Source organism: Copidosoma floridanum, unplaced genomic scaffold (genome assembly GCF_036245765.1).
Source record: "Copidosoma floridanum isolate Cflo_tuat_1 unplaced genomic scaffold, Cflo_Japanese_pri ptg000004l, whole genome shotgun sequence".
Lineage (NCBI taxonomy): Eukaryota > Metazoa > Arthropoda > Insecta > Hymenoptera > Encyrtidae > Copidosoma > Copidosoma floridanum.
Window position 1 is genome coordinate 9,653,807 of NW_028321881.1, and position 27,637 is coordinate 9,681,443.

The following is a 27,637-nucleotide window of genomic DNA, read 5'->3' on the forward strand; positions in this document are numbered from 1 at the left end:
GATGTCGTTTAGACACCGGGACAGAAAAACAAGGCACTGGGTGCCCTTTCTCGCAACCAGTACTAAAAGAAGGGCAAAAAAACACCAAATTTCTGCGCTGGGATGGACACTAGAAGACAAAGAAACATAATAAGAAAGAATAGAAAAGATAAAATAGAAATATTAGACCTAAACAAATTGGACGAGAAGGTAGTTAAGAGAAAACCCAAATTACATTAATCAAATGAGCATGCATTAAGCACTAGCAGCTACAGTGAAGAAGAATCAGAATACTCAAAAAATCGAGCAACAATAAAAATCTGGTGTCACGAAATTTAGTGAAAACTAGTGATACTAATGCCACATCACTATTTACTTAAAAATATTAAAAAATAGTATTATTAAAGCAGAAACGTTAACTATTAAATATGAATTATTGAGAATTATGGTTAAGACTGTGAACCATCATTAAATAAACACAACGTTCTTCATAAAATAACTTTAATGGTAATCTACTGCTCAAAGCACAATTGAAAGTAGCTTTAAAATTTGACGTCGTAATAAGCAATAAGCATCATAGAGGCGCATATTGAATAAATATTCATAATTTAATAATTTTTTTCAAATTCACGTGTCACAGACACACGGGAGTAGAAGAGAAAAAAGTTATGAGAATTTTTCTGGAAAAATCAAGTACAAAATTTTTTAATGTTAACAGGGCCCTCTACATAAAGGATGCCTATGACCCTTTAAAATTGGTAAGTTTGCGGTAGCCATTAAAAATAAGAACACTTTCTTTTTTTTCATCATTAAAATCACACTAGGTTTTTCTTAAACTACTAGATTTTTTCAAAGAAAAAAATTGAAAATATTTTGGTAAATTTGGTCTATACAGATTTGTCGTTTATTCCGGAGTTACAGGGAATTTCGTGACGATTTCCATTATACTACTTATTATAGTAAAAATCTTTTTTGTAAGAATTTCCACGAGAACATGATGGACAATCTAGGCACTTTTTCAATGATAGTAAAATTGTTAATTTAAAAATTAAAAATAACAATTTTTAAGATAACTGAATTTGTCGTGCTACACAGTACACTTATAATTTTATAGCTGTTTGTACATTTATCTTAAGCCAGTTTTAATATTGTTACGAAAATAAAACAACATATTCCAAGCTTAGTAAGGACTACGAAGATATATTTTTTCATTGTAAACTTTTAAGCATTTAAATTTGAAGTAGATAAGTATAAAATCTACATCGATTTGTCTACTAAAGAAACTTACTAATGGTAGGACGGCTTTTCACCACTCAATATACTACTTACCTAAGTTGTTGTAATTGATTTTATCGGTAGAATATCTAGCGCTCATGAGATTATGAGAAGTATTTTGGATGGATGTAGAAAAATAAGAGTTTCGAGATGCCGATGTCGTGTTAGAGAAATTGCAATGATTTGTCACTTGACACTCATTATCTGAGCATCTTCTAATTTTAAAGATCGAATGTGCTCCAGTTTTAACGTCAAAGGTAACAGCAAGAGATGGTTCATCACTTGTAAAAATTATACTGACATTTGGCCCACAAACTGACATAATACTCCCTGAAATAAAGTAATAATCATACGTATATTAATATATATATAGTATAGTATATTAATGATGATAATCTTAAAACTTTTAGATAAGTATTTTTATCAACACAATAAATAAGCTTGACTTACATATAATTTAAAAATAAAAATAAAAATTTAATTTATGTACAACTACATGAATTATGAGCATAATTTTAATGCAAGATAATCAGTGCTGAAACTTTCAAATGTACAAAAAATTTTTACGTGGGCTTAAAGTTGGCACATATTTATTTTAAAAGTCACGGCACTGCATTTGTTTGCACTAGCATCGCTAACAAAGACAAAAGAAAGAAAAAGAAAAAAAAAAAAAAAAGGTTAGCCAGTTCTGGAGAAATGTGCTGCTACTTCGATGCTGGTACGTAGAAGGGACGGAAACTTGGCTATATTTTAACTAAAGTCAAAAGAAAACTCTTTTGTACATTTGTTAAGACATTAAATAAAACTTAAATTTTGAGAAAAAAATCGATTTTAAAAAAAGGAACAATTTTTTTTGGAGAAAAACCTTTCATGAAACAATCAGTGAAACGAATTTACTTTTTCACAAATAATTTAACCAATATTTATAAGAAAAACAAATCACTCGTAAGGTTGTGCACTATGATGGTTACCTGCGTGAATTAAAAAACAGCTTATCCCATGGAACACTAAATCTGGATAAAAAATAATTTTAAAAATTTTGTTACACTGACATCAATATTAATTATAACATTATTTTAAAGTTGTTAAAAATAAATCAAACATCAGATCTAAAAAACGAGAAATAGCGGATATCCAAATGAAAGCCAACATAGAAAAGAATGTTAAGCTTTCATGAAGAATCATTTAAGCCACTAATAATTAACTTATGAGAGGATTCACTTCAATAAATATACCAAACTCAATATGGCAGGCAATTTCAGAAAATAGTATTTTGCAACTCAGAATTATGGATTAGCCAAGTGCCACGTAGCTACAGTCCTGTCTGTTAGGTACGGTTTGAAATTATTTTTATCTACAGTAGTAAACACTTGATTAATACAAAGTGCAGTTTGCAAGCCACATATTTCTTACACCTAATTATTATCCATTTTACCATGATTTACTTGAGCTCTTAATTATTTTCTAAAATATATACGTAACCGATAAGTGAGAAATTAAAATTTCTTACAAATTTTTGTTTTATTTTTGAGCACATGTAATTTATACTGTTCATCTTTTACAAATTAACAAGTAATCCGATTACACCTTTACCTATGAATGTAATACGTTATTAAACTCAACTTCAACGTGGTTAAATCTATGACTTACAAACTATAAATAAAAATTCAGAAAGCGAAGGAAAAAAACTGAATTTACATGATAAGAAAAAGCTTTAATCAGACGTATTAGGTCAATACTTTAGGAACCTCAGTCTCAGACGAACCTAACTAATACTTATTTACATGCTATTTAATAATAACACTGCATCGTGAAAGTAATATAAATCATAAGAGTTATAAAGAAAGGAAACGGAAAGCAACTTAACGTAATACATTAAAATGTAGCACATAATATTGTAAGTTTTATGTCTTACAACAGTGTATTTTGATTTGAAAAAACAAAGACCTTTCTGCCCTGTATTTTTCCTAGTTTTTTCTTTTTGCTCCAAACTTTCGAATTTAAGCCATATGTATGAGGAACAACTATGTTGCACGTAATAAGTTTACATTATACTACATATGATAAATTTTTTGAGGAAACATAGGGATTTAAAAAAGATTTGATCAAAAAATCTTTTATTACGTGACGACTTGCATAGTTATTTTTCTCCTTCTCAATAGTGAAATTTTAAGGCTCTTAACAGAGTCATTCGTAACAAAAGCCGTTCCTTCACATCGCTGACTGTGGACTTCATGGCTCTCAGAAATGTCAAAAGATAACAGAAGCAAGCTGCTTAGCCTTAACACATGTAGTCAGCAAGTACCGGTCCCATAGTATATAAGACAAAGAAGTTTTCATTAAAACTTCGGCAAAGGTGCATTTCTTCGCACAGCATTTTAGTCAATAGCTTTCCACCACTTATCAAATATGGACTAGTTGATTAATTTTAACAAGTGTGTGACTTGTACAATTCATTTTGAGTAGCTCATCAAGTGTGCTACTTGAACAACTTTATTATACGTAGCCTTATATTTTCTTCATAATACTGATAAAAACATTATAAAGGCTAGAGAAAGGTACAAAAAATAGAGGTTAAATTCTGAAAAATTGTAGCAAGATTGCATCTGACAAATTAGTAATAAAATAAAAATATACAAAAAGTACAAGGATATTAGTTATAATATTGCAAGGAAAGATAAAAAAAAAAAAATCTCAACAATAAAATAAGAAACGAAAAATAAGGTGAATAAATTTAACATTCCTTAATACCTTAATACAATCATTCTCTCTCTCTTTATCTCTCTTTCTTTCTCTCTTTATCTTTCTTTACCAGTAAATAACCGAAGGATTAGACTGTCTGCTGGTCCCACAGCCTATAAAGAAGTGTGGGACTGAAATCCGCAACCTTCAGTTTTACATTGAAGGCAAAGTTAAATAATAGTAATAATCATTAAACGAAAATAGTTGCAGAGCGTGGTTCTGGTCTTTAATTATTTGTTTGTTTATTCTATGTTCTATTATTTTTTTTTTTTAAACAATAAACCCAATGTAAAAAAGTATGTTAATGAAAGACGTGAAACTCCTCATTTAGTGAAGTGTGTGTAGACGTGTACATGCTATGCCTTTGTGCAAAGCATTGTGTATACGGTATTTTGTTATAATTAAAAAATAGATATAATAATACATCAACAAATTAACGAGCAAATGAACCACAAAAGTTAACTGTGATAAAAATGGAAGAAAACGAACGGGATAACGTTGTGTATAACATAATAGTACAAAAATAAGAATGAGTAATCTCTTACATTACACGTATAAGTACACACCTTTACATCAGATCAACCAACTAAAGCGATATTTTAACTCCTACCTTGAATCTACTTATCAAAACGAGTCGTTTGCTTCGTCCTACTTTAATAGCAGACATATTTAATTCGAGATCTGCTTATTAAAACGATCATTTCCTAAGTAACAATAATACAATAATATAGTAACTGAACAATAAAACAAATATTTAAAGATTTGAATCACAAATAAAAACCAGCACATGAATTCTTTGACATGGATGAGAAACAAAAAAAACGAAAGAAGTGAAAAAAACTTTACTTACAAAAACTTATCAGCCGAGAAAATTTTTTTTTAAAAATAATGAGATGTCATTAATAACCAATTAAAACATTAATATAATTCTTATGAAGCAAACACTAATTTATCGATAAAAACAAATTTGAAACACAAGTCGTATGTTTGCTGTAAAATAATAATCTTTACAATTCAGAAACTAACGTTCAGCAGAAATTCAATAATTTTAAAATTTAATTAAATACAAGATTTGAAAATTGAATTGCAGAAAAACAGTTTCTTAAAGGCTCCCAAGAACGTACAAATGCATAGGCAGAAAAATAGGCACAACAAACAAAAATATGTAATTTATTATTATAGTATTCAAGCGTAGACCATCGTGCTCCCTCCTAATCTAAAGAAGAAAAAGTGTTAAGTCATTTGTTACATACTCTCTTTCTCTTTGTGCACAGGGAGCCTTCAATCCTACACCACACACTAGATGATGCTCGCGTGGCAATTTCGATATACAGCCGCACATGCCATGTTCAAAATCCTGGCACCGTATACCATGATATAAAAATACAAGGTGTGGCGTTCTGAGGTCTCATTTTCGTGCCGTTCTGCGCCTCCCGTCACGACGCCATATTTGAGAGAGATGTGACTCTTACAGCACCGAAGAGCCTATACAAAGAACTAGAGCCTATACAAAGACTATACAAAGGCACAGGAGCCGAGATATATTTTTTTTTATAAAAATTCCTGACGGCGTAATATACGTCGCACGGCGTACAGGTTTATAGACGTTGCTGTTCAATACTTTTACTTTCAATAAAAAAATACCCCAGGCATCCATTCCATGTAATAGTATAAACAAACAATCGTCAAAGTTGACCGTGCGAAAGCTGAGCGCGCCAGATCGTCTGTGGCGGCGGAGTGGGGGGAGAGACCAGCTGCCACTACTGAACTGCATTCGAGCGCTTCAAATCGTGCGCGCCTGCAAAACCGGCAATATCTCGGCTTCTACATTACTCACAAAAATTCTTTTGTAATGGATTTGTGGTAGCTCGACGAGACGAGTATGAATATCGTGTTTATTTATTTTCAATTATTTAAATAATGCCTCTACTGTACATACTAACGGCAAGCATTTTACGAATCTGAAGTAGGAAGTGAGTACGCTGGGCAAAATATCATATAAATAATTGTACGTGAAGTAAAAAAATATTTATTTCATTGCAGTAATACAAAATAAATAAAAAAGTACATAGTATATATAAACTATTCAAATCGAGGTTTTCCCCATGTCACAACGCATTCATCTGGTTCCCTTTCGTCTTCGATGTCGGAGTTGTCACTTTCATACTGTATATCATCAGGTATTTCTGAGCCTTGTTCCTTTTCTTGTTACTTTCCTTGTTACTTATTTAATTATAACTGCCCACTTTTAAAATACTATTTACAAAATAATAATGCAACAACACGTTCCTGTTATGCATTGATATGAAAAACAATGAAGTCAGAGTCGATTCTTTCTGGCAAAAGAATATCTGCCACGAGGTGCTTCGTTATAAAAGAGGCACACTGTTTCGATTGCAGAGTTCGCATGTACAGGCAAACCATTCTCACTGGTAGGTAGTACTCCTGAGCATGCTGTTTGTCCACAGAAACTTGTCCAAATCGTGGTCAAAATTCGATTGAGATTTAACCTCAGAAAACGCTGTAGTTAATATATTTAAGTTATCAAAAAAATTTTTAAACAAAGGTTAAAATAAAAGTATCATGGACTGATTCTTATAGCATTATGAGTTGCTAATACTAACTTTTTTTTTAAATGTCCAAAAAATCGGATCACGTTGCTTTTCAGTTTTGTAGCAAAAATATTTTTTTGGCTAAAAAAAAACAATTCTAAATAAATAATACAGAATGTTTGTGGGAACCAGATCAATGCGTTGTAACATGGGGAGAACCTCGATTTGAATAGTTTATATATACTATGTACTTTTTTATTTATTTTGTATTACTGCAATGAAATAAATATTTTTTTACTTCACGTACAATTATTTATATGATATTTTGCCCAGCGTACTCACTTCCTACTTCAGATTCGTAAAATGCTTGCCGTTAGTATGTACAGTAGAGGCATTATTTAAATAATTGAAAATAAATAAACACGATATTCATACTCGTCTCGTCGAGCTACCACAAATCCATTACAAAAGAATTTTTGTGAGTAATGTAGAAGCCGAGATATTGCCGGTTTTGCAAGCGCGCACGATTTGAAGCGCTCGAATGCAGTTCAGTAGTGGCAGCTGGTCTCTCCCCCCACTCCGCCGCCACAGACGATCTGGCGCGCTCAGCTTTCGCACGGTCAACTTTGACGATTGTTTGTTTATACTATTACATGGAATGAATGCCTGGGGTATTTTTTTATTGAAAGTAAAAGTATTGAACAGCAACGTCTATAAACCTGTACGCCGTGCGACGTATTTTACGCCGTCAGGAATTTTTATAAAAAAAAAATATATCTCGGCTCCTGTGCATGCTAGGGCAAACTTTTTTTTTTTAATTTATAAAAAAATACCAGCTTTACAGCTGTGTTATCGATAATAACCAATATTGATTATTATTAAAGTTACATAGTTTTATACGTGTGTCTAAAACTAGCACCTCTAAAGAAATCGTGATAAAATCGGTTAGAATTAACTTTTTCCAAAAATTCCAACGGGATACTAAAGTTGAAAGGTTTTATGATTTTTTTGGCTTGGTCCGATCAGTTAAAACCGTTTGTGAAAAAAAGGTGTAATTTGCAATTAAGGAAATAAAAAAAATTGATTGTTAATAACTCGAAGAGTAATTGACCAATAACGCTAAAAAAATTTATGCATGTTTGGATCAATACAGACATCATTTTAGAGAATTTTCAGTCGTCTACGTGCAGTCATTTTATATTAAAAAATAAGTGAAAAAAAGGCGTTTTTTGAACTTTTGAGGCTATTTGCAGGTTACCAATGGCACTTAGCGACCTCTATAAGTACTCATTTTTTAGCAAATTTCATAAGGAACAACTTTATAATTGCATATGCTATACTAAAAGTTAAGAGGAACGGAGATATTAAAGGAAATAGAGAAAAAAACACTTTTTTCGTCACTAATTGTTAATTATAAAATGAAGAACACCAACAATTTTGGCGCAAACTTAGGGGGTTCAACTGCACCCTAAAACGAAGCGATTTCAACAATAATCTCGCCTGTGCCCGAAAAATACACTCAAAACTCCCTACCGTCTAGCCTATAGGTCGCGGATTGGCAAGCGGGAGACCGTGGTTCGATTCCCGGCCAGTGGGACTTTCGGACAAGTACCTCTGTGATTCTCACATGTCCTTCTTCACCACGCAATGCTCCTCGAGGAGGATTTAGGCGATCTTCTCGCAGCAAAAATTGCCTAATTTCCCCCTACCCCCCTCCCAGTAATGGGAGGCCTCCCATCCCTTTCCATGTCCCTTTCCCAAGTGCTAAGTGTCCATAGTAGTGCCCTTATTAAAAGGAGCCGGACGTAGAGCACTATAATATAAAAAAAAAAATAGAATCTATAACTAATTATAAATATCATGTCAAATGCATGATCGTCGTTTTTATGTATATATAAGACATATATATATATTTCTTTGTTTCTTGTGTTTTTTATGACACATGGCAAGGATCTAATAAAATATTTTTCGAAAATAAATAAACAACGTAAAATAATAATGTGATAATAACTTTTTTTACCCTCCTTGAACATAAATAATTCTAATTAAAGAAAAAAAAAGTAGTCAAAGCCCTCTAAATTGTATTTAAATATTACACACGCAGATAGAATATAGCATAAAAATATGAATAAGAGAAAAAAAGAAAGAAACACGCACGCAAAATAAATTATACAACAAAGATGATAATTAAACGGTGAAAAAGGTCAATAAAAATGACAATCCAATTAATGCCGATGTAAAGTACTGACGGAGTCTCTTAACGCTAACATCTCGTTTTTACATGCAATCAAGTCGATTTTTTTTATTTAATGAAAAATATATTCGACTCAAGGACTAAATTCATGATATTAGGAACCGACGAAGTTAGGTCTAAGGTGATCAAAAAGCCCTGTATAAAAGGGCAGTGTTACAAAATTTGCAAGATGCCACACGTATCAGCGTGAGCAGCCAAGACCTCGAAAACCATGAGGCATTTATATTACAGCTGAAAAAAAGATATGCGACAGGAAAAACCGTTGCTTACTGTTAAACTCAGCTGCAGAAAGTGCTTCGACAAGGTCAATTAGTGGGTGAGTATTATGATTATGTAAACTGACTGTTAAGTGGCACTGAAAAGGTTTTGGTGGAACATAAGGCTGATGCGTACGACGTGTATTTGATAACACCACTGAGAGACATGGCGCTAGACATGTTTATAAAAGGACTAGCACCTATTATAAGCCAGCAGGTAGATACGAAAGAAACTGCCTCCTTAGCCGATGCCTTTGAGTATGCGTTGAAATTAGAAAGCCGAATAAGAGCGGGTACAATCCCGGACATATGATACCAAGGACTACGCGGAGGTGATTTAAAAAATAATTTAAGCAATTTATATCAACAGCAGAATAGGTACCCTGATCAACCATTCTCATCAGATCAAATAGGACAAGTTGATGAACATCAAATCAATAGAATATCATTAGAATATCATTGCTAATAGACATCATAATAATGACAAGACTAGTAATAGACAATATGAACAATGTAGAAATGGACAGAATTACGGCGGATATTATCAGAATCAGGGAGAATATCGAAATTTTCAGAATCAGTCGAGAAACTCTAATTATTATCAGAACAATTTTGGACGATGTGATAACAAAAATCCTAACGATTGTTATAATTAAAAAAAATAGTCATTGTTATCCTAGCTGTAATCAAGAATATCAGGGTAGAGGTCAGAATTGTATTAGATACCCTCAAAAGAATAATTATAACTATTATAACTAACAAAGTTTTAAACCTTATTATTAAAATCAAAAGTTTTAAAATCAGTACGAACTAGAAGACGACTATTTGTCACATCATTTAAGCTCTCAGGCGGCTCACCCCAATTACCTCTACACTGAATGTTTCAGCGCAAATAATGAACATAGCAACATAATCGAATCCGTCTACATCGGTATGTGTATTGTGTATTAATTCATTTGAATATGAATTATTAAAAACAGGCGAAAAATTTTGTGTGAAAAACTGTAAAAGTGGCTTAACATTATTAAGTGCACTAAAAATGATAAAAGTCTGTATACATCATGGAGCGAGATTATTAAAGTAGCTTGTGATGTAAATAAATTTTTTTTTTAAGCAAACGATACACTATTACTTTCACTAGTATTATCTCGTGTACACCAACACTAGTAGTATAAGTTCATATGGTGGTGTTTGCCGACACTAGAAGTATGACTATATATAGTATACGACTCTCAGTTGCCATCTGCTGGATCTTGAATGAAAGAGCACAAATGTTTTACAAAAATGATGTCTACAGGGATCATCTGTTATCTTATACTATGCCCTACACACAGTAATACACTCTAACACGCATACATCCACGAATCAGGATTAAATAGCCTTGGTGACTCCTGAACTAAGCTTTTACCTTACATTTATCATTAGCGTATCAGCTCAGTTTCAATCCCAATATGCGAGAGTACGAGCGCAAGATGTGTGCCTAGAGTGGGTACCTTATTACGTGCTTTGACATACTTGGTAAAATTCGAAATTTGTGGTCATCCAACATGCGTAGGGTGCAAGATGGAAGACGCTTTTCGCGTTTTTCTCACATTTGAGATTAAACATGCATCGTGTAATTTCAACGTCAATAACTTATATCGAAGCACGCAACGAGACCCCAGGAAGCGTATTGGATTGATTGGCAAACTTTTATACTATGGTACACAATACGAAAATCACAAAATACAGCCACAAATGTGGTTTTACACAACAAGGTAGTAGTACTAATTTTTGCTTTCGTCTTTACAAGCATCTGGGCCAAATAATGTTTGCCGTAATAGTATCCTACGGCGTCTTGATTGATAATTTCGTTAGTTAGTTCTTTGTTCTATCGTCTGACGTCGACTGCATACAGGACTTCAAAATACCGTGATACAGGTAATGTTTACTGTTAACAGTGGCTGTACCACAGTATACGTGCAGTTTATAGTGTATAAAGTTCTCCACTGATGCTTATTCTAAGATCACCTCTAAGAACCATTTACTGTGAGACGTATTCGCTGTGTGCAGATCTTTGGAGGGGTTAAAAAAAAGCAATCGAAGAGCCTATGGAGTCAACCATAAATTCAATTATTCTTAAGATAAACTTATACGTCCAAGCTTTTTTATTGAAATAAAATATCAATGAAATTCGATTTTCAAGCACACAAATAGCAATGAATAAAGCAAAGCAAGTGAAGATGTCATTTACAGTTATTACACATCGGACCCACGTCACTTTATAGGTCGAGATAAGTTTTTTCTGCTTTGATATTATAAATGGAATTTATGTTGATGGCTTAAGTGGTGTCTTTGTTTAATTAATACAGATATCAGTGTAACTCTTTGCTTCAACATTGCACATAACAGAGAACTAGGATAATAAGAATTGTTAAAACCATTGTTGCTTCGGTGTTTGCTTTCATAATAAATCTGTTGACTTGTGTTATTTGCCATCTACAAAGCATTAGATCCTCAAAAGTCCCAAAATTACGAACCGTTCTGCCATCAGATGGCACTAACATATTTGCACACAATTAATACTAAAGAAGGCATAATAATAACATACACTTCAATATCTACGGTGGGGTTTCCTTTCTCCCACCTAACTAGCCTGCTTGGTAGTTATCTTTAGTTCGTTTATGGATTTGATAGGCCGTGCTAGGAACCGCTGTAGAAAAATGGATTTCGCAGTCGACGATTCCCTGCCACAAACGCCAGCAGCCTTAGATATTCGTGCCGCTCTTCAACGCTAAACCCTGGTATCTCAGAATGCGAATATCAGCGTCTCAAACGGACCCAGGTACGGACTTTCACCAAATCGGCCACGCACAACTTTGGCAAGCCAAGTACCTTTAATTTACAGACAGTACGAGTTTCAACAACCACGTCACCCGAGCAAGAGCCCCGAATCAACTCGTCGCTTTTAGCAAGAAGCCTTAGATAGTTATACTTTTAAAGGGGGAAACGCAAGAGGCCACGTCTTCCACAACGAGACCCATCGCTCCTCTATTCCTTCAATACCTCACAACCCATTACACTTACTGAAGATTTAAATGACGATATTCTTGAAGACCAACCTAAAACTACGGCAAGTAACATTGATAAGGTTATATATCAAGAAATACAAAAGTCAACAAAGCAATTTAACCAATGACATCAAAGAATGTTCAAACAAGTCTAACAATAACGATGAATCCATACAAGCTGATACGGACTTTTTATCGATATCTAGATTTTTTGATGAAGATAAACCAAATTCAAAAATTCAAGACATATTAACCGAAATGGAAACTTAACCTCAAAAAGTTAGATGATTATGTATCAGATAAAAGAATTGTAGATAAATTATACAAGTATGACAAATTTTAAATCCCTATATTGATACTGTCAGTAAGCTTATTACCACACCAAATAGAAATTGCCACTTCCTAACAATGCAGTGTAATTTGACTAAGTACATCAGTTTAGTATCTGTACTTTCTGATGCACTCGTACAAAATCTAATATTGGTAGAAGGTGCACCAGAAGAACTTCATCAAACAGACATGCTACATTAATGTTTAATTAACGGAAACACTTTATGAGAACCCTAAGAACCAATCATCTAACTACATCAGAGTGTCATTTCCAAACGAACGGATCACTACAATAAAGTCATACCAAAAGAAACTTCATAAGAATGTACTCTGATACTTATGATACCTCAGACAGTTCGGACAAGTTTGCAACTTTTCTATATGACACGCATGTACATACAGAAACAAATGTTACGCCCTATAAACTAATATTTAAGAGAGAAGCAAAATTGCCTTTAAAGATACCTAAAGGCAAAAAGGTTACGAACTTATCCATTATAATTGCAAGATCTTATTTAGCGACTATAAAAAAGGCAAATTACGGTAAAAAATTAACAAATAAAAGTAAAAAGGACAAGAAAAAGCAAGATAATATAAGAAATAGAGCCCTTAAATGCAAAACCTGGAAAATAAGAGTTGGTGGAGAAAGAAGTGTGTTTCCATAAATTTGATCGCTACTATAATAAACCCCTTAAATTAAAAACTGTTTTAGAGAAATATAGAGTTACACTTAAGAAAAACGATTGTGAAATCATACGAAAACACACAGATGAGTTAAAACTGGTTCCCCAATAATAGTATCCTAGTAGGAATAATATTCTACACATCTTCTTGAAACAACCAGCAATGGGGATTATATTGGCCAATTAAATAATTTTAGTGCCTGAAGATTGCGCAGATTTAAACCATGCTAATTATGGCGACTACAGTATAAAAAGATTGGTAACAAACCCTGTAATATACTATGAACAAATCGGTATTGCAAAAAATAAAAGAGTTAATTGGAAGATAGTTATATAGCTCAATAATAATAAATTCATACCAGAACACACACCTACTCAAGGATCAAATGAAGCCCATCGATATTGCAATATTGTATTGCACACATTGGTAACCCTCGTAGTACTAATTACACAAGAATGGATCGCTGAAATTTAGAGATAATTCGATTGAAAAATCTTGAAGCACAGTATTAAACATAATTAATATTGTAGGACCCCATGCGAGAGATATCTTTATTTAACTTTCCAGCATAACAACTAAAAGATAAAAACCTTTTGGAATTATTAGAAGTATTTCTTAAGAACTCCTTGGCTTAGTCACATGAGATGATTTCAATATTATACAAACTTATATGAACAATTTGCATGACGATACAAAAATTTTTTTTGATTTTGTGAACAAAATAGTCATATTTTTGCAGTTGCAATAAAATAACTATACAACACTACGGAACGCCATAAGTATATTTTAAAACAAGATGCTGACATATCAACTTTAAAACAAGATTTGACTCTTAACAGATACCTCAGGCATTATCAACTTACCTCAGACAAACTTTGACTACCTTTGATCATTATATTCGTTCCCATAAAGATTTGACTGATATGTGGCATAACTGATAAAAAAGTCAAGCATATTCAAATAACAAAACTATGGTAATATTATCTCTAAAGATATTTAGAACCATAGCGTAGGTATTAAGAACCTAGCAGGGAACCTAGAATCAGTAGCACCAATAAAGAATCTTAATGCTGGCAAAATAAGCACTCTAAGCGAATTAGATTTTGTTCATCAAGATAATAGAATCATAGCAACATGACATTTGCCACTCGTACATTCAACACCTTAATATATTCATAGACTACATTTAGACATAATATCTTAACCTGGACAAAATGTATCTGACCATATGAAACCCTTGTACCCTAACTTACAAGTAGCAGTAAACCATAGTTTGTACTTACGATTAAACTAAGTTACATTTAATCAATGTGATAAAACAGTACATGGTTGTATATGCTCAGCCATAATACCGTTGACAAAACCCTATTTTATAAAAAAATGTGAAATTCTCATACTAATATGACCTGAAGCAGAAGTATTTAAGCACTGTAAAATTATATTTACATAAAAAACGAAAATTTACTTACCAGCTAATAATTCATCGTTATTCTCGATACCCAATGAAAAACAATTAAACATTATACATCCTAATAAAGTGGATTGACAAGAAAGAGTAAAATGTGTAGGTCTTTAACGAATGAATGATAGGTCTACCAAAAACACACAAACTAACCTTAACTAGTAAACATCAGATCATCAGTCAAATGTGGTATACCTATCAGGCAGAAGTGAACTTTAACCAAACTGTATTACATAAATCCTTAAAGAGTACTAATGCCTTTGATGACGCTATGAAATCGATTCAAAAAGGTCAATTTTTATGAACAAGCATAGAGAAATACAAACCCAAAAGTTGGAGAGAAAGCAAACTTCTCTTTTTATTTTAATACGTAATATCATGTAAACTATTACCATTATAGTAATAAGAGGAATAATTATCAAAAAAGCAAGAAGGTGTTTAAAAAAGAGTATGAAATGTAGTGTCTCGAAAAAATTTAGAAAACGCACCGTCAATCTACTGAACACATAACCTCGAGTAACCATTAAACAAGAACCGAAGGAACACGAACTAACTGAACTTTATGTCAAAATTAAGGAGAAATCAAAAAAACCCTAATCATTCAACTCTCAAGCTACAATGATTACACAGAATTTGCTACTCTGAAGCCATACACTATAAAAGTTGTAAATAGACTCATAAATCAATAGTTATTTGATACTATTTTTCTTCCAGATTTCATGATGAATCCCAACAATAAAATAACAGTTAAGTCTCAAGTGGACATAGATAATTCCTTTACATAAAGTTATTGAACAATTAGTGAGTAAAGGAAACATAAAGAAAATGCACGTACTTACAGATTCGCATAGTTATACACATTAAACTGTAACTGCCGTTTCCGTTACTGACTTATTTACCAAAAAGCCTGATAAAACACTAAATGGACAAAAAGAAATTCAGACACTTTCTACTTTTAAAATAAAATCTACTATTTCTCAAGCAAAAATGATTTCTTCATAAAAACCACCAAAAGGTAATAATGACTTACAAGACATTGATCCACAAAGACTTATACGCTTACTACCGTAGGATATAGGGGAAAAAAAAGGGAAAGACACTCATTTAATCATTTCTCTTGATTTAGAACCCTAAAATATTGTCACGCCATTAGAGATTGACGAGGAAGACTATTCTCAGATATATGAAATACATGGATCCTAAAAACGCTATTCTAGTATTGCAGAGCAACGAACCCAAATATCGCACGAGATACGCCAAACAGATTGAATGGAGCGCAAAATACAAAATGATCACGATTGACTTACACCTTATGGCAACAACAAGTTGAGTTAATGACATATTAAAGTCATGTCATTGAATGCAGAAAAGAACGATGTACCAAAATTTCATAAACAAAGCCGACTTTTGTTAAAATCATAGATTTACGAGGGAAGGTCAACAGTAGAGAAATTTAAACCCCATAATAGAACCTTAACAGTCAACAAGCAACATCTTACGTCAAGAAAATACATCACTTAGTTTTAAGATATAATTTTAAGCCTTACAAAACAATAAGCGGTGTTATACTTACTACATTTTTTAACATCACGTATGAGAAAAAAAAAAAAAAAAAAACAAATAAACAAACCTAAGATTACATACCTAAGTTTACAATACTTTCCTATATTAATTATGTTACAATTAATTTGGATATTCATTAATAATAAAAGCCTAAATTATATTTGTATATACATATTGAAATTATTCAAATTGAAGTAGGTATTTTTATATGCAACTCTCTTCACATGCTTTTTACCGATCTCATTTATCAGTAGCCTACAAGATTTTTTAATTATTGACAGCGTGAGGTATAATATAAGAATACTTATATATATCTGTGGCGATTCATATATTAGAACATCGCGGTAGAATGTGTAAATTGCCTAGCAACGCGAATGTGTGATAAATAATATTTTAATGAATTTGTACACAGTCTGTCAACCGCTCTTGTATCAAACGTATGAATATTCTGATAATAAATATTGATACTTCAAAATAGGAAGCACAAGTTATTTGTATTGATTTACTATCGTCTATTTCCTATATTGGTGACCCCGACAAAGAACGCTTCGCAAAATAATCGCGAAATGTTACGTGACGCGGATCAAATTGTCGTTTTACGCGAAGAAAACGAGCAGCTTCTTGGACAGATTGAAGAACTTCGCCAGAATGCGGAACAACAACAACAACAACAACAACAACAACAACAACAACAACAACAATAACAACAACAACAACAACAACAACCGCCGCAGAATCAAAGCCTCGCCGCTCACGTCGCTGATCTTCGATCTTTAGTTCACCGAGTAACTGTAAAATTGCCGTCTTTTTGGACAGACAAACCAAGCTTATGGTTCGCACGCGCTGATTCTCAGTTTGTACTTTCTGAAATCACAAACGAGGTAACAAAATTCCACTACGTTGTCTCGCAATTAGACGCACGTGTCACACTGGAATCAAGGATGTCATAACCAATGCCCCTCAAATAAATCCATACACATTTTTGCGCACGAAATTAATTGAACGTTTATCTGCGTCTGAGGAACAACGTGTTCGTCAACTAATCAGCGAGGAAGAGCTTGGCGATCGCAAACCATCGCAGTTTCTCCGTCACCTTCGTTCTCTTGCTGGCTCAACTGTGGTGCAAGACAACCTTTTGCGACAACTTTGGCTTCATCGACTACCATCAAATGTTCGAGCTATGCTTGCGACACGGTCCGAATTGGCGCTTGATAAGCTTACAGAGCTCGCTGACAAAATTGTTGGAGTTTCACCGAGCACACCAACTTTTGCTGTCAACTCTGCACTTGGAGACAAAGGTACCGAAAACAACTTGTTAATGCGATTGCTGATTTACAAAAGCAAGTCGCTGAGTTATCAACTTCTCGTTCGCATTCTCGCAGTCCTAACAGGAATTCAAGGCAGAGGAGTCAGTCACGTACAAGAGCAGACTCGCAGCAAAGAACAAATCGTTTGTGCTGGTATCATGCGAACTTTCAGCAGAAAGCTAAAAAGTGCATTCCTCTGTGCGATTTTTCGGAAAACGATCAAAGCAGTCTGTAAGGGTGGCATCTGACTGCAGTTCATCTAATAGCCGTCTCTTTGTGGTTGATAAATATTCAAAACAAAGAATTTTTGTTGATACTGGTTCAGATTTCCTCGCAGTTTATTACGAGAACGTCGTGCTCCTGTTAATTATGATTTATGCGCCGCAAATGTAAGCAGAATAAAGACATACGGTTTTCTAACCTTAAATCTCAACTTAGGACTTCGACGTTGTTTCTTGTGGAGATTCATCGTTGCCGATATGGGTTTGACAATTATTGGATCGGATTTTCTCGCACATTACCACCTTTTGCCTGATTGTCATACGAAGCGCATTGTTGATGTTTCTACTGGACTTCAAGCTCAAGGTTCATTTCAACGTTCTGCACAGTGCAGTGTTAAAGCTGTTCAGGATTATTCCACTTTTCGGCTCTTGTTTCTGAGTTTCCTGAAATTACTCGTTCACCTGGTTTACCACGAGAAATCAAGCATCAAACGGTTCATCATATTCGAACTACTCCTGGACCACCGGTTACAAGCAAAGTGCGTCGCTTAGGTCCTAAAAAGTTGAAAATTGCTCGTAAAGAATTCGACTACATGTTGCAAGCTGGTACAACTCGACCATCCGAAAGCTCTTGATCATCGCCTTTGCATCTAGCAGTGATTCGACTTGGCGTCCTTGTGGAGATTTTCGCGCGTTCAATGCTCGAACTATTCCGGATCGTTACCCTGTTCGCCACATTCACAATGTTACTTACTTCATCGATGGTTGTACGGAATTTTCGCAAATTGACCTTGTAAAAGCTTATCAACAAATTCCAGTCGCTGAAGAAGATATTTGTAAAACTGCTATAATAACTCCATTTGGCCTTTTTGAATTTCCGTTCATGACGTTTGGTCTTCGAAATGCTGGTCAAACATTTCAAAGGTTCATGGACGAGGTTTTACATGGATTGGATTTTTGTTTTGTATATATGGATGATATTCTCGTTTTTTCTTGTTCAAAGACAGAGCATGAACGACATCTTAAAACCATTTTCGAACGACTCGCAAAATACGGGATGGTAATAAATTTGAAGAAATATATTTTTTGAGTTTCTGAGGTTGACTTTGTAGGTTACACTATATCTGCTGCTGGTATCCAAACGCCTGAGGAACGTGTCCAAATAATTAAGAACTACCCTTTGCCAAAAACAGCTTAAGGCCTCCGCCGTTTTCTAGGTATGCTAAATTTTTACTGCAGATTTGTACCTCATGCCTCTGAATACGAAGCTTCTTCACATGATGCAATCAGTCAACCGATTTTAAAAGGTTCTCAACCAATCACTTGGACACCTGACTTAGAAGAAGCATTTCAAACCTGCAAAAACTGCATTACTACTGCTTCACTTCTTGTTCATCCTCGGATTGGTGCACCACTTGGTTTGTTTACAGATGCTTCAAACCATTCTGTTAGAGCTTTTTTACAACAGCTTGTTGATAATGTTTGGCAACCCCTTGCATCCTTTTCTAAGAAAATGTCTTCGAAGGAAAGTTCTTGGCCTGCTTATTATCGTGCACTTCTAGCAGTTTATGCTGCAATACAGCATTTTCGACATTTATCAGAAGGGCATTCTTTCACGATACACACAGATCACAAGCCGTTAATTTATGCTTTTCAACAAAAGCGTGAAAAACTTCCACCAGTGCAGTTAAACCCACTGTCTCGTATATCGGAATTTTCAACTGACGTTCAATATATAAAAGATATTGACAATGTCGTAGCTGATACTCTTTCACGAATTGAAGCTGTTTCTGCACCATTTGATTACAGGTTGTTGGTCGAGTCTCAAAAAGAAGATAAACAGCTTAAGAAAATAATCAATGAAAATTTTTCTTTGCACATCGAACGAGTCCCAATTCCTGGATCTTCACTAACTGTGTTCTGTGATACATTAACAGGAAAACCTCCATCCTTTATCACGCCTGAATTTCGTCGTGGTGTTTTCGATCAACTTCATAACTTGAGCCATCCAGGTGCCAACGCTTTACTCAAATTAATTAGCGACCGTTTCGTTTGGCCTTCTATGAATAAGGATTGCAAGAATTGGGCTCGTGCTTGCAATGAATGTCAGCGATCAAAAATTTCTCGTCATGTTCGTGCTCCTAGTGGATCGTTCGAAACTCCGACACAAAGGTTTTCGCACATTCACATAGATTTGATTGGTCTGCTTCCACCTGCACGTTCTTTTAGATATTGTTTGACCGTTATCGATCGTTTTACTCGATGGTCAGAGGTTTACCCTTTGCAAGATATTACTGCATTTTCAGTGATTCATGCATTGTTGGACTGTTGGATTTCACGTTTTGGTTTTCCTCAAACGATAACTTCGGATCAAGGAGCTCAATTTACTTCGCATCTTTTTAAAGATTTTGTGAAACTTTTCAGAATACAGCATAAGCTAACTACAAGCTGGCATCCTGCTTCAAATGGTTTAGTTGAACGTTTACATCGCCAATTAAAAGCTGCAATCATGGCTCACTCCGATATCGATTGGGTTCGTGCATTACCTTTTGTACTTCTCGGTATTCGCTCAGCTTTTAAAGAAGACATCAAGGCTACTTCAGCTGAGATGGTATACGGAGAAACTCTTCACCTGCCTCATGAGCTTTTTGTTTCAAGTCCTGAGAACAAGAGTTTTAATGATCCAAAAAGTTTCCTTTCGAGCTTACGAGAGTTCATGTCACGCTTACAACCAGCTCCAGCATCAAGGCATTGTCAACCTGGGGTGTTTGTATTAAAGGAATTATCAGAATGCAGCCATGCATTTTTGAAAGAAAGGCCGATTCTCAAAGCTTTATAGCCACCGTATACTGGGCCTTATGAAATAGTTGAACGAGATCAAAAAACGGTTACTTTAAGAATTCGTGGCAATTCAATAAAAGTTTCAATCAACCGTGTTAAACCAGCTTTTGTTGTTAAAGATGAAGTTTTTACACCTGTTCCTGTTTCTACGTCAGTTCCTGTTTCTATTTTTAATACTGAATATGTGCCTTCAGTGCTCCCACCAGTTGTTAAACGCACAACACGTTCCGGCAGAAAAGTTAGATTCAGAGACAATTTGAATTTATAGCCAAATTCTCTGCCGAGGGGGGTAGTGTGGCGATTCATATATTCGAACATCGCGGTAGAATGTGTAAATTGCCTAGCAACGCGAATGTGTGATGAATAATATTTTAATGAATTTGTACACAGTCTGTCAACTACTCTTGTATCAAGCGTATGAATATTCTGATAATAAATATTGACTCTTTAAAATAGAAAGCGTAAATTATTTGTATTGATTTACTATCGTCTATTTCCTATATATCTATGTATAAATCTTTAAATATCACAACATGCAACATATCTAAGCTTACAGATTACATACAATGACAAAGATACGAGACACTATTATCATCAAGAGACCTATAAATAAATTAAAATTGAAGCACTTAATGAAACAGTACGGAACAGTGCAGACCTTTAATGAACAGCCCTGCCCCGCCCCATACATAAGCTACAAAGAAGGTATATCAATCCAGCTGGCCAAAACCGCATGTCTATAATTTGTCGCTATTTTGTTGCTAATTTTTTACGTCAAAATCGATTTTGTCACTCCTTTGCCTTTTTAAATAACGATGGAAACATTAGCTTGATATCAAGCTAGCTGATCACACATGTGTATCTTTAACTAGAAGTCAGATAGCTCCACCGGATTTGCGCAATGATTTGTCGCTTATTTTTGCTGCAAGATCAGCCTAACAGCAATTATGTTGCCAATCATAAAAACGAGCGGAAAAGCGATTTCTGCCGATCGGCATATTAAGCTAGCAGGCCACACGTGCGTATCTCCGACTAGGAGGCAAATAGCTCCAGAGGATTTGCGTAAAAATTTGTCGCTAACAGATCAGCCTATTAAAGATTTTGTTGCCAATCTTAAAAAAGAGCAAAAACGCGACTTCTGCCGATCGGCATATCAAGCTAGCTGGCAACACAAGCGTATCCCCGACTAGAAGGGAGACAGCTCCATAATGTTTGCGCAATAATTTGTCGCTAATTTGTAGCTGAAAAATCAGCCTACTGCTGCTTTTGTTACCGATCTTGAAAGAGCGAAAACGCGATTTCCGCCGATCTGCATATCAAGCTAGCTAGCCACACATGCGTACCTCCACCTAGAAGGCGGATAGCTTCAGGGAATTTGTGCAACAATTTGTCGCTTAAAAATCAGCCTATTGCTGATTTTGTTGCAGATCTTGAAACGAGCGAAGACGCGATTCCTGCCAATCGGCATATCAAGCTAACTGGCCGCACGTGCGTATTTTCGACTAGTAGGCAGATAGCAAGACGATATTAATACTTAAATTTGTCGCTTTTTTGTCACTCAACAACGATGCGTTCAAGTACGTATCTACCTAATGCTGTAATATTGCTGTGATATTAAACATACCGACGCCTTCTGCAAAAACTAGCACCATTCAGAATTTTCCGTTTAAATGGATACGGGGAAGCACAAATATCTTAGTCTTCCTTAGAGCGTCGATATAGTCCAAGAAAACACGAGATGGGAAGATCGACGCGGTCAGACATTTTTGTGGTTTTTGTTGCTTAGGTGTGTGTTTATGTGTGGGCACACGCGTGTATCTCGTGTAATTATATATGAGTGGGGCTGACGCCCCCCTACGTGCTCCACGCGCCAACCCCCCACTAACAGATTGAGTAGACAAAATAACAACATTACTTGTGTAATTATCAATGCAGGCTGAGAATGAGTTCACAACAGTAGAATACGCTACTCACAAAGGAGTTGATAAAACAGATGATAACATAAATATTAACTCTCCAATAGAATTTGTAAATAGTATCAGAGAAGATCCTCCACCACACGAATTGAAATTAAAAATAAATGCTATAGTAATGTGAATAAGAAATTTAAGTATATCAGACGTCTTTGTAATGGCACAAGATTAGAAATAACAAAATTATTGAAGTATAATATAGAAGCAGAAATAATAACGGGAGAAAGAAGGAAGCAAAGTTTACAACCCTAGAATAACATTGAATACTGGCACCTCATCATCATTACCTTTTGTCTTATTAAAAAAACAGTTTCCTGTTGCATTATCATTTCCTATGACTATCACCAAATCACAAGGACAGAGTTTTGATTCCTTAGGATTGTATTTAAAAAACCTTTATTCTCTCACAGACAATCATACGTTGCTTTATCAAGATGTAAGGATCCAGAAAAAAATTTTTATTCAAATTGAATCCAAGAATAGATAAGAAATGGAAAATATTGTTTAGCAAGAAATTTTTCAGTAATTCAAAAATATGTAACTCCAAATATCATCACATTTAAACAAACATATGTTGATTCATAAAAACCATGGAAAAAAAATATGTGAAAAATGTTGAAAGGGTTTTAAAAGAACAGAATGGTTAAAACGACACATGAAATGTCATAACATTAAATTAACAGAAGGAATTATTGTTTCAAAAGCTTAATTGTGTTTGTCTATTTAATTATACATGCTCCTGAATTCTGTCTTTTTGTAAATTAAGTCCTCAGTTAATCAAGAACTTAAAACTTGCGTGAAGTACACATGGACCAGAAAGAGATTCTAAATGTAAAAGTTTAATTAAGTTAAACAAATAATAGTCCTTCAGAGACATATAGTGAGTAAGAGGGAGATAATAAACAGACAGGAACCTATGATCAGTGACTTGGAAACCCCTAAAAATGAGGTATGACTTGGGTACTAAATTACATATATTTTTTAACATTTCAGATGGTAAAATATTCTATAAATAAGTATTTTCAGGGGCGGAGGTAGAGGAGGAGCTTAGACGGAGTGGGGGGTTAACTCAAATATAAGTTGATTAAAAATAACGTAAAAACGAGCAAATAAATGTGCGAATCGAGGGGCAGATGAGGGGGAGCGGGGGGGGAGCTAAGACTCACTCACCTTACACACACACACACACACACACACACACACACACACACAAGTTGACTTATGTAGGCACCACGTGCTCTTAGAATATTGACTAATAACATTGAAAAGTTATTTGAACCATCCACATTAATACGATTTTGTCCCCATAGTATTCTTTTTTTGTCCAATAACGTCCGCGTGAGTCACCATTGATAAAGATATATAAATGTTCATCTAGAGGATACTTCTGCGAATAATCACATGTATTAAAGGGAAATTATAAGGACAAAAGTAGAATCATGCTGACGTCCGCATGATTCTACCATTTTACTGATTTATATTCTAGAAGCATGTGGAGTCCACACACACACGCACGCGCGTGCGAGTGTGTGTTTGGTGAAAGTGACTTGTACAGACTTTACGTGCTTTTAGGTCAAATTATGTCGTTTTTTGAACATGTCGTTCCGCTCTCAGTTGTTTCCATGATGACTTCAGGGTCAGTGCCTAAGCACACGATCAGTAAGAGCTAATTTGGGAGTACGAATAAAAACTCCAAAAAATCAGGTGTTAGTTTGAGCGACGTTTCTTTGGTCTTAACGCCAACCTCATCAGGTTCACTTTATTAACAAAGAAAACAAAAGCAATAAACATAACAATTTTCGTAAATTAAATTGTAGGGCTACAGTTTATAATTATTAATCATAAATACTCACGTCTATATCGTTGAGACGACCGTTACAGACTGTTGGTCACCTTAAGGTGGTTCTTCACGATGGTGCCGTATCAAAGCGACACGGGACCCTGTGGTTTTCTAATTTTCGATTAGCGTATTATTTGCAACATAACATATGTTGTACTGGCACTTGACTATAATATCATTGCATTTACATACAAATAAACATGCTAATAAAGTCAGAGTAAGAGTTATGAAAAAAATTTTTTTTGACGCAAGGTTCTGAAAATGGCATGTACGCTCCTACTCAAGCAGATGTTGCCGCCGATTTCTGCATGATCGATAACTGATTACGTTTACGATTAAATATCGTATACTATTTCTCTGATTAGCCCATACTTTTGTTATATTATTAGAAAGCTGAAAAGTTATTCTTTCACTAAAAACTTTTTCTATTACGATCTTAAGTCTACTTTACGAGATATTACATGATTTCGTAGTATGGAAAAGTAACCTACATAAGAATACATGATAAAAGTGCATTTTTTGACTGACTTGTTTTCAAATATTTTCCTGATAAAGGGACTTGAAATTTTAAGAGAAGATGCCTTATAACTTTAATAACAATCCCTCCAAGTTTCCCTGTAAATTTAAGTAAATGGGTTAGGTGAAGAACCACCTTAAACGAATAACGTAAGTGTCGAACACATACGTATTTATACATATAAATATAAACAATTAATGTACATTTCTTCCAAATATAGATAAAGTGTGTACGTATTTAAAAGAGATTACTTATAAAAACTTTATGTATGGTGTTGAGAAATAAGGTATCCTCTTTTTTATTTACTGTGTGTTCAGTAGAGTGTATGTGTAGTATTTCTGATATTAATTTTTTTTGTTTATTTGGTTTATGGTCTAGAATTTTGGTTTGAGAAAAATTGAAGTTATGGTTAAACTCTTTTATGTATAAAGCGACAACAAGTTCATCTTTCTTTGTACTTTTGTGTTCATTCAGGCGTTTTTTCGATGCTCTTTTTGTCTCACCTATGTATGATGCAGAGCAAGAATCGCAAGAGAAATGATATACGACATTGGTTTGATCGAGCTTAAAAATTTTATCCTTTCCAAAAATGATAACACTGTGGAATTTGATTTGAAAAGTAAAGTAAAATTGTATATTTAATTTTTTCAAAGTTTTTGAGCGAAATTTGATGAATAACGGGTTGTAAGGGATAAAAATTTTTATTTTAGCACTTAGATTGTCATTAAGTAAAAAGTTATTATCATTATTAGTATTTTTTATTTGGTGAAGTCTCTTCTTGATGTATTTTTGTATAAAAAGTTCAGTATAGTCATTATCGCGTAGAATTCTTTTAGCCATGAGAATGTTCTTCCTGTGAAAGGATTTATCAGATAAAAAAAATAGCTCGATCAACCAAACCGTATACGTATTGACTTTTGATGATCGGGGGTGGTTAGAATTAAAACTGATTATTATATTGGATGAAATTGGCTTAACGTACCAATTCGTGGCTATTTCAAAGTTTATGTATCTAATTGTAATGTCTAAGAAATTTGATGAATTGTTTTTCTCTACTTCACAAGTGAATTTTAAGTGATTGTCTTGTTTATTAAAAATCTGTAAAAATAGTTGTGCGTGATCTTTGTGTACACATATAAGAGTGTCGTCGACGTATATTTTATATGTAAAAGGAACGCAATTAGGATTTTCTTTTAAAAAGCGCAGGGCTTACATCTTAAGATCTTCTAAAACTAAATTAGCAAATAGTGGAGGGACAGGAGAACCCATTGGGCTGCAAAAAATCTGTTTGTAAAATTTTTTATTAAAGGTGAAGTAAACATTGTTGAATAAAAATTTTGTACATTCTATGATTTCATGATAGGGAATTTTCGTATTCTGTGGATTTGCATGTATCTTTCTTTCAAACTATTAATGACTGATTCTAACGAAATGTTGGCAAATAGAGAAATAACATCTAAAGAAATAAAAATATAATTTTCCGGTATTTTAAGATTTTTAATTTGTTTCATACGTTCAACTATTATTCAAATATGAAGAAGGCTTTTCAAAAACTTTAGAAAGAGAATTATCGAGGATTGAGGTGACCGGGTGTGTAGAAAAATTAATCGATAAAATAATAGGTCTTAATGAAACGGAAGGTGTATGTTTTTTTTGGCAACCTATAACATCCAGCTGAATTTGTATTAGTTTGTGTTGATTAATTGTTATGATATTTATATTTAAAAAATTCGCTGTTGTTCAGTTTCGTTAAAATTTTGTGAATTTCTGATTGTAAACTATTTAGTGGATTCTTATTTACCATTATGTATATAGTTTTATCGTTTAAGATCGCCTCCATGTTCTGTACGTATACGTTTTTGTCAAGGCAAACCGTTACATTTTCTTTATCTGAACGAGTAAACATAATATCTTTATTCTCTCTAAGGAACGCTATTGTACATTGTAAATTAAATTTTTTCAAGCGTTCGGTGTTCTATGGTTTAAATTTTCTATTATTACACATTTTTATGGCTTGCATAATTTTTGTTCTTATTTTACTTTTTGTTTCACTATTGCGATCTTTAATTTCTTGCAAACTATATTCTACATTCTTAATTAATTGAAAAGTGTCACTCTTCGATAAGGATTGTGTTTTTAACGCAAATTTTGGTGCTAAAGCTACGCTATTTTAAACATTTTCCGGTACTTAAGGATCTGCTGAATTTCAAAACATTTTGTCATTTTTGTTATTATTGTAGAGGTGTTGGTTACATGATTTTTTTATAGATAAAAAATTTTTATTCTAGGAACGATTTAGTTTATGTTTTTATATTTATTGTTGAAATATATAGTGCTTATTAGAGTTTTAACTGAGAAATAATTAGTATATAAATTATTAATTTTTTGTATAATGTTATGAACATTTTTTTCAAAAACGGACATTTGTGAGTAACAATCATCAATTTCAATATTGAGTAAACTGTAGGTAAGAGAGTATATTCGTTTTGTGAAAAAATTATTGGACAACTTGTAGTGGAAGAAAAAGTTATTAAGGTACCTTTTTAGATGTTCAATATGTTTAGGAAAATAATATTGTGTCCTACACTTGTTATGCCTCTAAAGTTTGCAACGTTAAGTGCAAAAAAAATAAAAGAAATTTTTTCGTTTTTTTTTTTAAATTTGTTTGAGAAACTCTTTATTTGTTGAGTACAAGGGAAGCGAACCCGGCGACAATGAATAGCGTACTTTCTGCGTACTATGCTCTGCTGATATTGTTGGTGGACAAGCTGTCTCGAGCGGCTTGCTGGC

The 27,637-nt window shown here is 33.9% G+C and overlaps 1 protein-coding gene across 1 annotated transcript in view; it reads right to left on the minus strand.

The window, feature by feature from the left end:
• Nucleotides 1-27,637, minus strand: part of shtd (anaphase promoting complex subunit 1) — a 901,519-nt gene that overhangs the window by 616,260 nt on the left and 257,622 nt on the right. Inside the window, exon 6 of the mRNA XM_089595858.1 lies at nucleotides 1,309-1,584. Coding sequence (XP_089451984.1) covers nucleotides 1,309-1,584 — 276 coding nt within the window. The remainder of the gene's footprint in view (nucleotides 1-1,308; nucleotides 1,585-27,637) is intronic.